The sequence below is a fragment of the Calonectris borealis genome, chromosome 14 (assembly GCF_964195595.1).
Source record: "Calonectris borealis chromosome 14, bCalBor7.hap1.2, whole genome shotgun sequence".
Classification (NCBI taxonomy): domain Eukaryota; kingdom Metazoa; phylum Chordata; class Aves; order Procellariiformes; family Procellariidae; genus Calonectris; species Calonectris borealis.
The window spans coordinates 16643402-16660828 of record NC_134325.1 but is presented as its reverse complement, the minus strand read 5'-3'; the positions used below and the strand labels follow the sequence as shown (position 1 = coordinate 16660828).

The 17427-nt window shown below is 44.0% G+C and overlaps 1 protein-coding gene across 3 annotated transcripts in view; it reads left to right on the top strand.

Moving 5' to 3' along the window:
• The first annotated feature begins 267 nt into the window (after window positions 1-267).
• The window catches only part of NELL1 (neural EGFL like 1), a 294286-nt gene continuing 277126 nt past the window's right edge, over window positions 268-17427 (top strand). For all 3 annotated transcript variants that reach the window (XM_075163307.1, XM_075163306.1, XM_075163305.1), the window contains exons 1-2: window positions 268-461; window positions 4883-5011. In XM_075163307.1, coding sequence (XP_075019408.1) covers window positions 413-461; window positions 4883-5011 — 178 coding nt within the window. In that variant the 5' untranslated portion in view covers window positions 268-412. The remainder of the gene's footprint in view (window positions 462-4882; window positions 5012-17427) is intronic.

Sequence of the window (17427 nt, the reverse complement as noted above, 5' to 3'; positions counted from 1 at the left end):
CCCATCCGGGACCGCGGGACGTGCCGCCTGCACCGCTGCGGGCGGCGGGGACCTCTCGTCCGCGGGGAATTCATCTTTCGGGGGAGAAGGGCCGGGTCCGCTCCGCTAGCCCCCGCTCCCCGCGTTTAGAGAGCGAGGAGGGAGGGCGGCCGGGGGGCTCCCCACGCTCCGTGGCGTGGCCGTGTCCGTGGCCGGGCGGCGGCGCTGGCGAGGCCCGGGGGGGGGCCGCGCGTCACGGCGGGGGGCGGGCGGGGAGCCCCCGCTGCGGGGGCGTCGGGGCCGCGCCTGGGCAGCGGGCGGAGCCGCCGGAGCCGCTCCGCGCGTCGGAGGCTGCGCTCGGCTCCGCTGGGCTCGGCGCGGCTCCGCAGCAGCTGCCGGGAGGGAGGCGGGCGCCGCCGCCCGCGCCGCGCCGATGGGTCTCCTCCTGCTCCTCTGGGCGTGTGCGGCCGCCGCCGGGGCAGGTGAGGGGCCGGGCCGGGGCTGCGGGGCCGCTTGTCGCCCCCGCCGCCTCCCCTCGGAGCGAGGGCCGGGGCCGCCGCCCGGCGTGCGTTGGCGGCGTGCGGAAACTTTGCGGGGCGGGCGGGCTGTGCCCGCTGCGGGGACCGGGAGCGGCCGCGGCTCTGCCGCCGCGGTGGGGCCGGGCGTCCCTCGCTACGCGGAGCGGAGCGGGCGCGAGTCTCCGCGGGGCGCAGCCTGGCTTGTCCCCAGCGGGGAGCCCCGGGGGGCGACCGCTCCGCGGGTGCCGTGGGGTGGGCGAGGGAAAGTTTTCCCGAAAGCGGCGTGCGCGCTGCGCCGGGCGGAGCGGGGTGCGGGCGGAGCGGGCTGGCCGCGCCGGGGGTCCGGCCGGGCGGTGCGCGGTGCTGCCGCGGTAGCGGGCTGGGGGAAGCCGCGGTACAGGCGGGAGGCGGGCTGCAAGCGCGTTATTCCTGCCGATGCTGTGCCCGCTACGTTATTCCTACAGCGCTGCGCGACCGAAGTACCGTTTCTTGTTCCTTGTGGAGGCTTTGTTCTTTTTCCCCTTGCCCCGGGTACCGCTCTTGCTCGGTTGGAGCTCACGAGGGGGACGTTTCTCGATGGTGCTTGTAGCTATTCTCAAGGAAATTACCCAGCACAATTATCAGAAGTGCAAAGGAATCCATGTTTTGAAATTGTAATTATTCTTACGGTAATTATTACCTCATCAAAATCTATAGATCTTGAGAGGTGTGACATAAAAACAGTTGGAAGAAGATACTCCCTGTCCCTTTGGTAGTGGTGTTACCACCAGTAGCGCACGCAGACGTTTGAAATGGTCACTAGGACCCGAAACTCTACTACTTGGAATTGCGAAGCCACTCGGAAAGTTCTTTGTGTGCAACAATTGCCGCTGAAGCTGTGCGAGGAAAGAGCAAAATGCCTCTCCTAGAGCCTGCTCTTTACCATTCGAATGATTGCACATGGGTACGTGGAAATGACTTGGTTGTGTTGAGTGTGCTTTTACTTAAAGTTTTTCCATCCCCAAATAGCATGTTACACATGTCGAGGAAATTATAAATGCGCTGCATCCGTTGCATGGCTGCACATTAGCTAGATGGAGCGTGGCATGATTGCTAGTGCTTGGGTGTAGGTGATAAAGGCGCAAGCAGAGAATACAAGCTGTCGGAGCTGTAAGGCAGAATTAATTTCTTTTAGGGATTTCCTACTGACATCATTCATAATTATATGGCTTAATCCTCTAATCTGCTGTAGTGCCTTCAGTTCACATTTGGCCAAATCCACCGAGTCCCGAGATGATTTCTATTCCCGCCCACCTGACTGAATCATTTGGAGTTTTGCTTGCAGAAACCACTGATTTAAGGGGAATGGCCCAATTACTTGAAATAGGAATTGAAAGCAACGTCAGGATCGGGCCCAAGCTTTGCACAGTTCTCCAGTGAGAGCAGACAGCTTGATGGTTAATTTTTACTTCAGAAAGAAATGGTATTTCCAGCTTCTTGTTCCACTGAAGAGAGGCAGCATAAAATACTAGATGCAAGTATGCGGTTGATATGCCTGTGGTATCTTTCTGATAGACTGTGGGAGACCACAGGGGAAAAGGAGACTTGGTTATCATACTGAAGCTGCTGATTTGTTGTTTATTAATTATTAACCAGGCTTTTGAGTGCCTGCTGCAGTTTGAAGAGCCAGCACAGGAAAAGGACTAGGTATTTAAAGCAGCGTATGCTCTTGCTAAATAGTTGCTGTGACATTAGAAATAATCTCTGTTTTTGAAAGCATTTTTAAAAGCTGGAAGGGAGCACACTGAAGTTGTCACACAAGATCCTTCACTGGCATAAATCGAAGCCTGTGGAGCTACAGTGATCTATACTTGTTGAGCCTCAGGTATTCAGGCTGGAATAAACAGCTTTAATAGAGCAGTGGAGCTACTGTGATTTATGGGAGTGCCTATACTTGCTAGATGTGGTTTCTGTCCTCACCCTGTTGATGTCTGTGGCAGAGCTTTCACTGACTTTAATGGGGTCAAGATTTGTCTTATTGAACATAGTCTGTCCTTTCCGTTGAGCAAGTTGCAGTCTCTACTTGACCTCTCTTCATATTAGTAGGTTTTTGCTGATCTTAATAGATCTAACCCCTTTCAAATGAGGAACAGCATACTCTGTTCTTGGCAGGGACAGCAGATACTATCTTTCCGAATAGGTATGTTCACACAATTTACTGTATACTGCTTTTCTTCTGAATGAAAACCTTAGAAGAAATAATAAGTTGTTCTGTTTTTCTTCTAAAACAATCTTTGCTTTTATGGGTTTTTTTTGCCCGGAAAGGCTGCTCCCTGTATTTACATATGTGTTTGTGTCTGCAGTTTGTAGGTTGCAGCCCTTGCACTGGAAGAGTTGTTGTAGGTTGGGAATCAATAGGTCGATAAGTTCTCTCCTGTTGATCAGAGGCAGGTACACTAAAGGAAAGCAGTCGCTGGCAAATGTTGGCTGTAGCAGGATGGGTACATTTCTTCAGCAGCATCTTGTCTGTGTGTGAGTGGTTTGGGACCAGAAGAGCTGGCGGGCTGTGTTTTTGATGCTGGTGTTTCTTCCAGGAGGGGAAGGTGTTCTTGGTCCGTCAGCGTGCACAGTGTCAGTTGTGGCCGTTCAGTGCCTGAGCGTATAGGGTAGGTGAAGTCAAAGATAGTACTAAAAGCCTGATGATGTTGCTGATTATGTTGGAAGTTTTTACCTTTGGAGAAGTTTATCTGGGTTCATATTCTCTAATTTTAATTTTCTACAAAAAGGTACTTATCCCCACATCCTCATGAAAGCACTGTGTATGTGCTCACTTGGATATGTCAGCACTCTTGGAGCTTCAGTTCTGCCAGATGCTTCTAGATCTTAATTTTCCTTGTAAAGTTGCTAGAGACCTCCTAAGGCTGTCTTTTCAGTATTTTTTACTACTCTGCCCTTTGTGCAGTGGTATCCTCTGCATTAGCACAACACATTATTCCAACAAATTTTAATCCTGGAGTAAAGGAAAGGAGAAAGTGCTGTGGTGCAGATGATTTATGAGTAGAATACGTAACTTCTTGTTCGTTCCGTACACCTCAGTAATTTCTTAGAGCCTTTCAAAGAATTAAACTAGAATATTTGCTGCTTAACTGATCCAGAAGCACAGTCCTGGAATAACAAATGAATCAATTTAGACCTGAACGTAAAGTCCACTCAGTGGAAATCAATCTGGATGTGCTTTACACGTAACGTCCTTGCTCCACGAAAGTCAGTGGGACTTTTACCATTGACTTCAGCTGTGTCAGGATTTCATTCTTGGAGCCTGTTCTCGTTACTAATGATGTTAGTGAAAAATTTAATTAGGAAAGTGCTTGGATCCCACACGAGATATTTGACCTATGTCAAGGCACAGATCTTATGCCACACTTATTGCCATGATGAGAGAGCCACTGTGGTCAGGCTGGCCTCTTCCCATCCCTAGAAAAAGGAGACGTGTTTAATGAACTTGGCCAAGTTGCCCTGAACTTTTGAACATAGCAGTTTCAAACTGCTTGAGGGTGTGTCTCTTCTGTCAATCCCATCGGGTCCCTACTAGTTCAAGGAGTGCCCAGTCTTTTCCTGCGCATAAGCCATTTCTAAATTTTAGGTTTAGATTTGTGCTTCTCCAGTAGGTACTCCTGCAGTCCAGAAGGTGCTACTGCTGGTTTAGGTGAATGAATGTCTGCTATTTGTAGGTAGGCTTTGGCACGCTTTACAGGCACCGGCTGTGCTGAAATAGGGAGATGCGCTTCCAAAGCAATATCAAACAGTTTTGTGAGTCACCCAGGGCTCTTGGATTACAGGATGGCCTCCTTTGCCTTGCTACCGTATCTCCGCCAGGGTCATTTTGTCCAGTTGGGAAAACAGATTATGTTTAGACTATGAGCTGTGGGGCCTGATCTGTTAGTCGCAGCTAGGTAGGAAATGTGAGTAATTTTCAGTCCTCGCGTCTCCCTGGTTGTAGTGTGGCCAATAGATGAAGGCTGCAAATCTCTTTCATCTTTTTGCATAGGTGGTTATGCTTTTGTTTATTTATTACTCTTTAGCCTTATGAAGATACTGGATTAATGTATCAGTCTTACAATGTTTTAACTTGGTGTGGTAAAATCTGTGGAAAGGTAATAGTTTAATTGAAAGAATTGGAAAAAAGTATCTTCTCTTTCCTGCAGCAGAGTCACTGCCTTATAAGTAATTGCCGTATACAGCGTGTGTGTATGTGTCTGTGAGTGTGAAGGTACTAGAAACGTCTGCACTAGATATTTTTCTCGTTCTGTTCATTACCTGATTTGAAATAAAAATTGATCTAACTGTGTCCCTCTCGCTCTTCCCCCCTCTCACTCTTCCCCCCTCTCTCTCTGTGCCTCCAACAGCTGTAGGATTTGGAATGGATCCTGACTTACAAATTGATATCATCACAGAACTGGATCTTGTGAATACAACTCTTGGGGTAACACAAGTGTCAGGACTACACAATGCCAGCAAAGCATTTTTATTCCAAGGTAAGACAAACATCCTTAATTCTCTTATCTCACTTCTGTCTGCGTGAGCTCGTAAGAGCTTTGATGCCTAACTGATTCCCTGTAATGGTGGTCTTACTTAACTGTCGCTTTCTTTTATTTTTATTTTTTGGAAATAGTCCTTGTTACTTTCCTGAAATATATATGCCTTCTTTTTTTTTTAGTGTGCTGTCAGGGGGTTAAGGTTAGAGATCTTTAGGGAAGTATTTTTGAGTAGGTTTTCAACACTCCCCAGTATTTATTTCTAACTAAATATGTCACAGTGGTTCCAAGGCATGGACTTGGTTGTATTCTTGTATACTTGCTCTCTATGATTGTACACATGCAGAGGCACACACAGCTGTAACTATGAGAAAGCCTTTAATATGTTGACACTGATTAGTAACGTGTAACAAGTCTTCCATCAATTTTGTGGAAACTGTCGAAGTGAGAAAATGGAATAGTATTGCAATTAACTGCCCAAGCTGAGTACCAGGTACAGAATAAGTCACTTTGAATTGCGATTTTTTTCATTCAGTATTCTAAGATAATGCTTGTGAAGTGTTTTAAAACAGTGGTGTTGGTTTTTTTTTTGTTTGTTTTTTTTAGTGAGTGAAATTCTGGATGAATTAAGAATTTTTGCCATGAACTTAAGTAAGGTCCAGATTAAGAGACCAATGTCCCATGGGGTGGAAGCACTGACTTGCTACAATATGCTTATTAGGCGAGAAAGACATTTATATCACTTGAGATTAACATGCATATTAAAGCACAGTTGGGAACATTTTTATTGTGGAGACTTCCTATGTTTGTTTTTTTCTTTACTGTGCTTTACTCTGTGTTGAAGTGTGCAAGTTAGTGTCTCACTTTTTGATATCTGTCCTCTGCAGCTGTTTTCAGAGGCAAATTATGATCTCTTTTAGCTTTAGTTCTGGATTTGCAATGCTAACTGACTGTATTGTAAGTAATAAAAGAAGTGGGTCTGTAATCTTAGTTCATCCTTTACCTGGCCAAGGCCAGTTTAGGAGCCAGAGCAGAGAGACTTCTGGAGACCTTCTCAGAATTTGTTAGTCATATTTCCAGTCTTTTATGATACAATGAGTAGCATAATTTTCACTGATTCCCAGGTTAACGTCCAGAAGAAGAGCATTAATTTATTCATTTAAAGATATCGATTGTTTTTCTTCCGATACCCTGACTCCAGGGTTGTGTATTATGGCCAAACAATATTAAAGTACAGTCATTCCTCTAAGGACTACAATGGCCTGACTGACTTAAAATATTTTAGTATTTCCACTTGCTGTTCCATGCAGCTAATCGCAACCACACTGACGAACTGTCATGGTGAGTTTTCACAGACTGCTGGTCAGAGCTGCAGGGAGGAAGACTGAGATGTGTTTTTCAGGATACCGATTGAAACCATTGATACTGAAAGTAGCTTTGAAAGGCTAATGGTGAAGATGTTATGGATATTCAGTTCTTTTTGCCTTGGAGGACCCCAACTGTAGTTTACAAACTTGGAGAAGACTAGTGTAAAAAAGGTAGAGCTTGTAAAATTCACATGAGCGGATAAATTGGAAGATAGATGTTCATGGGAAACAATGAACAAAAATTCACTCTACGAAGTGAATAAACAATTCGAAGTCTGTAGGTAGGTAAATAAAGCTTTTTTTATTTCCCAAAACAGAAATTCTTCTTGCTAATGCACTTGCTGTGCTTGGATATTGCCTCTAGTATAAAACTTCTCAGAAGATGGCTCGGGAAAATTATTCTCTTCAGTTAAACTCAGCAGCACTTGGGCTGGGAGAAGACTGAACACCTTTGGTCTATTACTCCAACCCAAGAGAGATCCGCGAGGGGTCTTTTGCTGCTGCTGTCAGATGGGATGGAAGTCCGAGGCTGCCCTGTTGGCTGCTTCCCTTCTTCTTCATATCTGTTATTTGTTAAATGTCAGCAGTATGTCGGCAGCTGTATGAATTGCCTTTTACTAACAGAGGTGACTTACTTTACAACTACAGTTTGGCTGTGTGCCAGGTCCTTTGGCTGGAACCAGGAGATACTTAATTTTGATTTTTATCTTGCCATACAGTAAAACCGATATAGAACTCAGGGCAATGTATGGGCAACTGCTATGTCTAAGTTAGAAGTAATACTTTTTCTCACAGAGGTTCACAAAAAAATCCAGCCAACGTGACAACTCCCAGAGGAGAGAAAAGACTGGAAGTTAGTGCTTAGTTTTAAAATTACTGTATCCTCTTGGACCAGCTATTCCAGTCTCCAAGACGTCATCCTTTCAGCAAAGCTTTGCTTTGATTAGTTCTTACCGTACGTGAGTAGTTAATGCACGCTGTGCCTCGCTGCGCCACGCTGCTCCAGTGTTGTCTCTGGGGCTCTGGGCAGGGGAGGACCTGCTTCACCTGGCAGGCTGATTGCTGAACATGGAGCCACATTAGAAGACCTCTTCGCTCGCAGGCTTTCACCGCTGAGGATTTCCTAGTTCAGGAAATGAGAAGAGTTTGTGAGTATGTTCTCTGGTGTGCAGTTTTCATAGGGACAGTTTTGCCCGCCGCCTTTGGCAGTGTCCTTACAGCAATGTAACAGGGCTCTGAGCTTACAAAAAGGTTCCCTGTGGATTATTTTCTGTCTTGTAAGATTTACTTCCTAAAATGGCTTTACTAGAGCTGTTCAAACTGAGAGTGTTCCTTTGTGTGTCCCTGGAAGTCTACTTCTTTGAGGTAGAGAAATGGTAATTTTTCCTCAACACAGACAGGTCTGTGTATAGCTATAGTGAAAATATGGATTGTTCTCTTAAGCGAGATGATTCTTCTGTGAATTAAACTCTTTGAAACAGAAAGCTTTAAAAGTTTTGGGAATTCTTTCTGTTGCATTTAGAGGCAAAAAGAAGAAATGAAGAAGGGGGGTGATGGGAAGACATGCACAAAAGAAAGAGAAACAATTAGATTTTTGATCAGTGATGTTAGGTCCCTTACAGTAAGTGACATACTGTTTGTTACAAAGTTTCTGGGGAGTGATGTCATGATTTGATTTATCCTAGAGAAAATGTAGAAGAACTCTTTTCCCTGGAGAGATAGCGATTTCAGTCCAAGACAACCTCAGTGAAGCCAGTGGAATATTCTAATTTTATAATAATATTGGTAGTAATCTGAACTGAAACTCAGATTTCCGTGTGAAGCAGCTTTACAGGCAAAGAAACAAATTCAGCTCCGTTGCAAATTGTGTGACAGCATGATAGAACCAAAGTGGCAATTGAGAGATGTGGGTTGCCTTTGGGCAAGCAAATCTGTTCCTAATTCAGAAAAGCATAGAAACCTATAATTAAGTGTAGTCATCTGAGTGGTCCTGTTGGGCATGGACTTAAATTATCAGAGTATTTCAGCTGGATTTTTGATTGATCAGTTCAATTATTTGTGTGTTTCAGTTCCCTTCTCTCTGAAATGGGGACGAGGGAATCCAAAAAGCAGTGTAAGTGCTGACATTGGGAATTAGATGAAATGTAGATATCTAACTTGTAACTGCAATTCTGCAAACAGTCTGACTGTTAAGATCCCTGACATTATGGTGTCTTAATTATTTACCCTTTATTTATTTATACAAACAAGAGTGGGGAAAAAAGTCTTTGTGTCCAGGTGGGTTGTTCTAGCACGAAGGGACAAAGAAGGGTGAGTGGAGATTCTTGACTAGAGTGCTCTTGGGGAATGGGGCACCCAAGATCCTGGTGTCTGATCCCACATCTCCTTGCCTCCAACCAGGAGTCCAAAGAATTCAAGGAAACAGTTCTGGGGATGGGTGGGAAATTTACCTCAAAGAAATGTATTGAAAACATTAATCATCCACCTAATGCATTACAACTTATAAACATTGCGTGAAAGACATCTCTAAATAGCATCTTACAAACATGACAAAATGATACTGAAATTCCTAGAAGAAGATTATAGTATAAATTTTAGTACATTAAGAGACACTGAGCCATGGCTCGCTTAGTGGGGCTCAGACCTGTTCTATGTTTCAGATAGCAGGGAAGCAGGGCTTGTTTTGACCCCGTAGGTGAAAACCAGGAAAGCAGGATCTTGAGCTCAGTGGCAGAGAAAGACTCTCATTATAAATAAGGCAAGAGGAGGTGCTTAACTGGTTGTCCTGTTTCTAGGTAGACTGAGCCCAATTTTTAGTGTAGCTGTTACATTATGTGATTACCTTAACCAGTCTGATTTTGTTCTGTGCTCAGTTCTCATTGGGGAAGGAAAATTTTATTCCTTTCACAACCTGTCAGCTATGCCCCTTTCTTTTTAATTCTTCTCCTCTCAACATCTCTTTTGAACTAACAGGGGCTTAAAGCCTTTACTTACAAAGCAGTTCCCCCAAGAAGTTTATTACAGCTTTGCTGTTTCCTTTCCTAGCAATCTGGCAGTATTTTCCAACTTAGTCTTTAAATTAGGAATCGTCTTTTTACTATGTATGCTATGTATAGCATTCAGTAAAATAAACCACCAAGTACTGTTAAAAGTCCTTTCTTCCTTGACCGTTTCTTTGCTTGTATTAAACAATGACTGGATTTATAAGAGAAACACCTGGCCCGCAGCTCCCGCGGCACAGAGTTCAGTCACGCTCTTTCTTCCCACTTTGTACCGGTGACTGCCGAGTTCTTTTCTGTACAGTCGTGGCTCCAACAGGAAAGGTGAAAGAATGGCAAGTACCTTAAAGCACAGAGAAAGGCAATGTTTTTGTGAGAAAAGAGTGAATCTTGTTGGGTTCCTGAAACAAAAGAGCCGTCCTGCTTCAGGCCATAGGAGAGAGCAAAGCTGCAGTCCCAAGGGGGGTAGAGGTGCCTCCCAGCAGACTCGCTTGAGCTTCCAGATGCCGTACAACCCTCTCTGTCGGCATTTCCTCTCAGTGTGTTATGGATCCTGATTTTTTTTTTTAGACACCTTCCTCCTTGACTTGCTAATTCCTCACTTGGAGAGTAGAGGTGTTTCCAGATCCTGCTCTAGGAGCCTGAGTCCTAAAAGTCAGCTTTTGCGGTGCCAAAGTCGACGGGGTTTGATTGCTAGGCAGCTTTGCTACGCTTTGAGATTGGTGGATAAGGAAAACTGCATAAGTTGATCTTGTCGTCAGGAGCGGGCACATACCCGTTATATCAGGAACGTTAGCTCCGCTTCTGCTAGGACAGTCTTCAGGGTACACTTGTTATGCCCTGGCTATGTGTGTGGGGCCAGTAAATTCAAAGGCCGGGTGAGTAGGCTGCTGCCTTCATTCACCCACGTGTGAACGTCTTCTCACCCGAGTCTCGGTGACCTGCGTGCTATGGCCGAGGTTTTAATCCACTTCAAGTGTTAAAGCTCAGTTATGCCAGTTAATGTGCAAGGTGTGCGAGCTGCAGAGCTCGGAAAAGAGCCAGGGACGGAATGAGAGGAAGCAGATAATGGCTGGAGGAGGAAACTTGCAATTACTCTTCCTGAGGTGGACGGCAGGGAGGTCTGCAGTGAGTAGGAGAGATAAACTTTAATTTCGGAGTTCAGGACGTTGGTCCTTCTTTACACGAGATAATGCAATGAGAGTAATTTCTTTCTGTGTGATCTCTCCTGGTATGTTTATAGCAAATATTAAGTATAAGCAGTATCATTTTTGCAGAACAGAAATCTTACCAGAAAAATTAGGAAGGCACAACACGGCTCGAAATCCTTTTTTTTTTTTTTTTTTTTTTTAAAACCAGATACTGCCCACTGCCCGCCCGGGCGCGCAGTGCCTGCGCAGCTGCTCGCTCATTGCTTCCCTCCAGCCAGATGAGGTTTTTTCCCTTCTAAAATACGCTTTGCCTCAGGTGCCACCAGCCAGGGCGAGGGGCCGGGCTGTGCCCTGCGGGGGGGCGGCTGGAACCCGCCGTGTCCGGCGCGGGCCTCCCCTCACAGACGTGCCCTGTACCTCACCGCCCGCTACAGGTATCTCTTCATGGAAACTCTGCAAGCTCCTCAAACTTGTGAACAAATTTTTTTTTTTTTTTTTTTTTTTACAAGGGAAGAGTGAGTTTTTTTCCCCGTTACGTGCCCTATTGTGCAGGGCTGTGCTGGTTTCCACAGGGGTGAGGTGAATTTGGGGTTTTACCTCTTGTTCTCTGTGGGGCACCTGTCCCGGGTTCCTCAGGAGGGAAAGGCGGCTGTCGTCAAGTAAAAAACTTTTGTATGTGTAAACAAAAACAGTACCTACACCTGAGGTGCGGGTCAGCCCCTTGCCCCGATTGTGTGGTAACATTTCTGGCATTGCTGCTTTTTCGGTGCTAAATTGTGACCGTTTCCCTTTTTCCGCTGAGATCTCCCTTCTGAGGTCCTCCTCTCACCGGGGGACAGCAGAATTGACGGTTTACTCGACGCCGAACCACTTTCAGGGCTCACTGGCTCTGAAGGCAGCGGCGGGCCCCTCTGCTCGCCTGTGGCGGCGGCTCGGGACCTGCGTCTGCATGGAGGTGGTGGGGACCAGGCCAGCATGTGTCTTCCCCCATGAGAGAGGTTTGTGGGGTGGTGAGAAATAGGGCCCGGCCCATCCCTCAGGAGTGGGATCCTCACCCGCCCTCCGCACTCATCCCTTGGGATGTCCACTTGCTTTTACGAGCTCCAGCCTGGCCCTTAGGAGCTGTGGCAGCTGCCTGCCATCCTTGCAGATGTTGCCAGAAAGTTCCCTCAGTGCTTTCAGCCCTTTGTCAAAGCTGCTTTTTAAAGCACTGCTAAAATAAGAGTTAAAATGAGATATCAACAGCTGGGCTGGCTGCACCCAAGAGGATGGAGGAAAGTGTGACTTCTCTGTGGCGGGGATGGTTTCTGGGCTTGTGTCCATCAGCAGGACGGAGAGCAAGGTCTTGATCTCTTTTTGGGATCTCGGGTGCTTCTCCTGCTTTCCCCCCCCTTCCTTCCCAGACCTCTGTGGGAGCTGGAAAGGAGAGGGAAATAAAGCTGGCTATTTAGGGGCAAGGACTGGGTATGTGAAGTGACAATAATACAGTTGGGATGAAGGGGCTCCCCTGAGAGCCAGGAGGGATACAGGCTGGTGCTGGGCGGTGGGTGTGGGAAGCAGTCGGGTGAGATTGACTGTGACAGGCAGGGCAAGGAAACTGGGCCTCAGACGGGGGGGTGGGGGGCAGAGAAGAGAAACAGCTGTGGTGGGGAGGCCAGGAAGGAAGCGGGCGATGGCCGGGCAGAGAAGCTGTGCCAAGGACAATAGAAGGACTCTGACTTGAGGGGAAGGGAGTGAGGTGCAGGGGTGAAGAGCATGCTGAAGGGAGTCATGGACAGCAGTTGGGAGACGCAGCCTGGAGAGAGAGGCAAAGGGCTAGGGCCTGGATGGGAAAGGCAGTCTTAGACTCGTGGGTAGGACTGGGTAAAGGTGTGCTTACGGCAGAGGCAGCATTAGGGCAGCATAATAGGGAAAAGCACTGAAAGTTCAGATTTGGTAGTGCTGTAAAGTGTCTGTGATGTGTGCAAATTTTTAACAAATGTTTTTGGAGTATATAATGTGGATAATGTGTTTTTTTTATTAGTGATTTAGAACCTTAATTTTGCTGTGCTTTGGTTGTTCACCTGTAAAGTTGAGGTGCTAATGCCCTTTCCTCTAACAACAGTGGTGTGAAAAGCATTCATTAATATTTGTAGATGTCTCAGATACTGTGCTGGCATAATTAACTTGGTCATGGTCTGTTCTGTCCTCAGAGAAGGATTTGAATACAGTAGATCTACTGTTCAAGGTGAGCCTTGAACAATAAAAATAAAGCAAAACTTCAGATCCTTGTTTGTTAAATAAATGTTTCTTGCTCTTTGTTCTTTACTTTGTGCACTGACTGAGACAGGGGCCCTCTGGAAAGCGGTGTGTGATCCTGTAATTAAGAACGGTGTTGGAATGTGCATCCCGGGAGGGTTGAGCAAGGTTTGCCTGTGAGACTTTAACCCTAACATCTGTCTAACTTCTCATTTATGTTTGTTTTTTAATATAGCTAATGTTTTAATGTGTTTTGTATACATTGTATATACAATGTAATTTTTTTTTTTTTGGCAATGAAATCATTAGGCTAAGTGGTTTTTTTCCTTTGCAAAACTGACCATTTTCAGAACAGAAATGATCTGGAGTTGGAATACAATGAGCTAGGAGGGGATGAGTGAGATGAATCATTTTCAATGGAAGAAATTAAAGATCACTTGAGACATAATTATTGAACAATGCTTTGAGGCTTTGAAGATACATAAACTACTGTTAACTTTGTCAGTTCCCAGAAGTAGTTTTTAAAATACTCGTATATACCCATCCAGTGTTGACTGTTTCCACTCTTGTTTAACATTTGAATTATGTTAGAACCCTGTCTAGGAGTAAAATTTATCCAGCATATTGATATAAAGGTATAACTTGTAAATCCTCGCGGAGTTTCTTGTTCCATATCCTCTTGTTTCAAACACCCTGACCCCCCCCCAAAGTAAGCGTAGACTAAAATAGAAACCTAGTCACATTAAATGACAGTGACCAATTTCTACTTTTCTTTTTTTTTTTCTCTTCATCCTGAATGTTGTCATGCTGCCTTCTGTTACTTGACATTTTTTGGGTTTCCCATCATGTCTGTAATGATTAGGAAAGAATTCTGAGCACACATTGCTTCTGTCCTTGGCAGTTATTTTTGCTTTCCTGGGAGACGATAATTGTGCTACTTGTCTATCTTCATTGCCACAGTGGTAAGTACAGAGGGGAAGTGGCATAAGCACTTCAGTATTTCTGCAGTATGCTAAAAGCCTCGAATGCTTCTGGCAACCTGTTGACAAAGTCCTGTAATGAAGATGAGTAGAAAAGAAACAAAAGGTCTCTGCTCTTCAGTGGGCAGAGAAGGGGATGCAGAAATTAGCTTCTGATACTGCTAGTGTTGCATGCTTCCACACTGCATGAGCATCTAGGTCCTCACGGTGAAAGTAAATCAATTTAGATAAAAGTAAGAATAACAGTTTGAGTTTCTTTTATCTTCATCAGAACAGAAATACAACAAAAATTGTCTTTTTCCTGCAAAGGATTTTGGCAGACTGATACTCTTAAGTCATATCATGCTGCATGTAATCAGGTTTTATTAACTACTTGTTAAGTAAACTAATATTAAACCGGACTAAGAATATCGTTCTATAATGTCTTGTCAAACAGGCCCATGTGCTAGTCAGAGCCCTGGGAAGTTGAGGTGAAGAAGAGTCGGTACCTGGGTTGTGCCGCCTTGAGGCAAGTCCCTGCACAGCGCTGGGTATCCCTGGGTGGAGAATCCTGCCCAAGTTCAGGGCAAGTCCCTGCACCTGATACTGCAGGTCTGGGTTGCCGGACAGGTGCCGGGGTAAAAGAGAGCAGAATCGGAGCATTAGTTGGCACTGCTGAATTAAAACTGCTTGAAATGCAGAGGGAGAAGCAACGTGGAAGAATGGGGTTCTCCCTGTAGGCAATGAAACAAAGTGGCCCGTTATGGTTGGTTTTGACCCCAAGAGGGATCTCGTAATTTTCTAAACAATTTTAGTAGAAATGTGTTCGTATCCATTTGATAAGAATATTTACACTTATCCTACTTGATTAAATTCTAAACAGAGCTACATCTTTTGCCTAAAAAGAAGTGGTGTTATTTGAAATTACTATCACACACATTTAAACACATACAATGATTTTTTTTCCTTTTTTTTAAGATTTTGTACCTTTAAAAAGTACACAAAGGCAGTTATAATCAGACCTAATGCAGGAGCCAGGCATGGACCATTTCCTGTGGTGAAAAACCCTGCTGCCTTGAACTACCTATCAAGAATAAAAATTAGATGCTACTTGAAGCCTCAACCTACTTCTTCTATGCCAAATTGTAGATTAATCTTGCCACCTGCAGCGTGGGTGTATAAATGACATGAGGGGGACATTTTTTCTCTTCTTTTTCATTTTTGCCACATAAATGGTGTGAAGTAATCATGTCATACTGTGCTGGTTTATGGCATTATATCATGTGATTGCCTTGCCTTTTGTGGCCTATTCAATGAAACAAAATGCAGAACGTTAGAATTTTTTTTTTTTTTATATAGAACAGACAAAAAAATTGGTTTTGGCACCTGATGTCCACTAAACCTTCATCTAAATCAGTAGTTATGTCAGTTGCATATCTCCTAAAAGAGCAAAGTTGGTTCTGTAATTCTGACAACAGGGATCTGTGAATCATTATTTTGGAGCGATAAATACTGTAGCTGAGCACTGATGTTTTGGCTTCCTAAAAATCTCTCATTGCAATCTTTCTGTCCCCCATCCTCCCTCCTTGTGCGATAACATTTCTTACAGAGTTACAGCTGAGTTTCCCATTGGTCCTCTGTGCTATAAATAGGAAAAAATAGTATAGGATCACTGCAGCTGCACGGATTATTTTACTGAGTCTGTCCTGCCCTTGCACATATGGGTGACTCCTCCTTCTGAAGCTGTGAGTTTTCCATTTGGCATCAGTGGGAACAGCCACCTCCTACAGCGGACAAGTTTGTGTTGTAAAGCTTATTCTGTGTTGTGTCCCCCCTTCTTTTCTTTTTTTTTTTCTTTTTTTTTATCTTTTGTAAACTGGAAGGTAGCAAAAATGGTCTGGGAGTGCCACATGCATAAAACTGGATCTTGAAGGTTAAATACTCATTGCTTCTATGATGAAAGACTATCCACAGATGGCATACAGACCTGCCTCTGCTTCTCTCTCTCCACTTTGGCTCATTGTGCATAACAATGTTGAAATTTTAAAGCCTATTCTTAGGGACTGGGGAAAATAACAAAGCCAAGATGTGTGGGAGGAGAGTGGGGTTTGTGTGTGTGTCATGGTTTTTCTTGTTCTGTGGAGGTCTCGACGGATGTTCATCATGCTGTTTGGAAAATGAAGCAGCACAGCCTTAAAACATGATATTTGTAGAATAATTTGGTAAACGCCAATGATTTGGAAACCTCATGTACTGCACTTTAGCTCGAGTCTTCCTTTTAAGGGAATCTACTGACAAGTTGTGGTAGGAGGGCTCTGTGCAGTATTAGGTACAGTAATCTTATTAGAGAAATGGTGGAAGTTGTTTAGGTTTACTTCATTCTAATTAATTATGAAGCCGGAAAAAATTAAGTTTCTTTTTTGTAATAGTATTGCCCACACATTTAAAAGTCATGGTTAGCCTTTTGTTCTCTGATGCTGGCAGTGCTTTTAATGTTTTTTGATGTCTTGCGAGTTACTAGCTTTCAGATGGGATATTCTGCCTTTCTAGCTTAATGCCATCCTAATTGTTTCAAAATGTAGTCATTAAAAAAAAAGTAAACATTATTGCTGGTGTTATTGCTAACGGCAAGAAATGCAAAAAAAGGGGGACACATGTGGCAATTCTATTTAAATAAAAGCTTATTTTCAGAAACAAAGGCTTATGGAGCAAAAGGGACCACTTAGTACCCCAAGCACGTTTGCTGTTATGGATGAACCCACAGCAATGGATGCTATCAAAGTTGTCATATTTTATTCATGAGTTGTGGTATGCTTGGGTGAAATAAGAAAAGCAATGCTCCAAATCATAATTATGGTGTAAAAAGATAAAACAGTTATTATTGTGACATTTTTGAAAATTCTTAAATCTCTCAAATAGTTCATATAAAACTTGCGGAGAATGACTAAGTATGTTAGCTGTATTTATGATTCTTTGTTGGGGTGGGGTGTGCAACACTTCACAAATAGAATTTATACATATTTTGGGAGAATATATAAATGTGTGCTTATGTGTGTTCCAAGAAACAAAGACAACTAGAATATTGAATATAAACGTAAAGAGGCTGACGGCAGAAATTATACTTCAGTAGAGAAGGGCTTGGACAAATGTATTGAGCCTCATGTTATTATCATGCAGTTAATAAATAAAACAGACACCCAGGATTTAATTTGCTTTAGCAATAACAGGGAAGTGATTTTTCTGAGAGAAAGAAAACAGAAGGGAGAATTAGTTCATGAAACACATCTGTTTAATGCTTGTATGAATCATATTTAGAGAATAAAGAAAAAACATAAGATTTTAGTAATAAATGAGCTAAATGCTTTAAAAGTAATTAAAAAACTATTTAGAGTCTCAAATCATTGGGAGTTTTTGAACCAAGAGAGCACTTCAGCATATGCTTACTTTGAACTTTACGGATAATTTCATTGCCTTTAGTTGGATTATTCATGTGATAAAAGGCTTTACTGGACTGGAAATTAAAACCTTTGTGTGGGTGTAGCCAAGTCTGTTAGCTGCCATAAGTAGCATTAAGCATTATAACCTCTCTTTGCAAAAGAATCTGAGTCGGGGGTTTCTGTTTTCCTGAAACTTCCCTGTTAATGAACTATTTAAAACTGGTATTTTGATTTACATGTTTAAGAATGCAGGTTTTCACCAGGG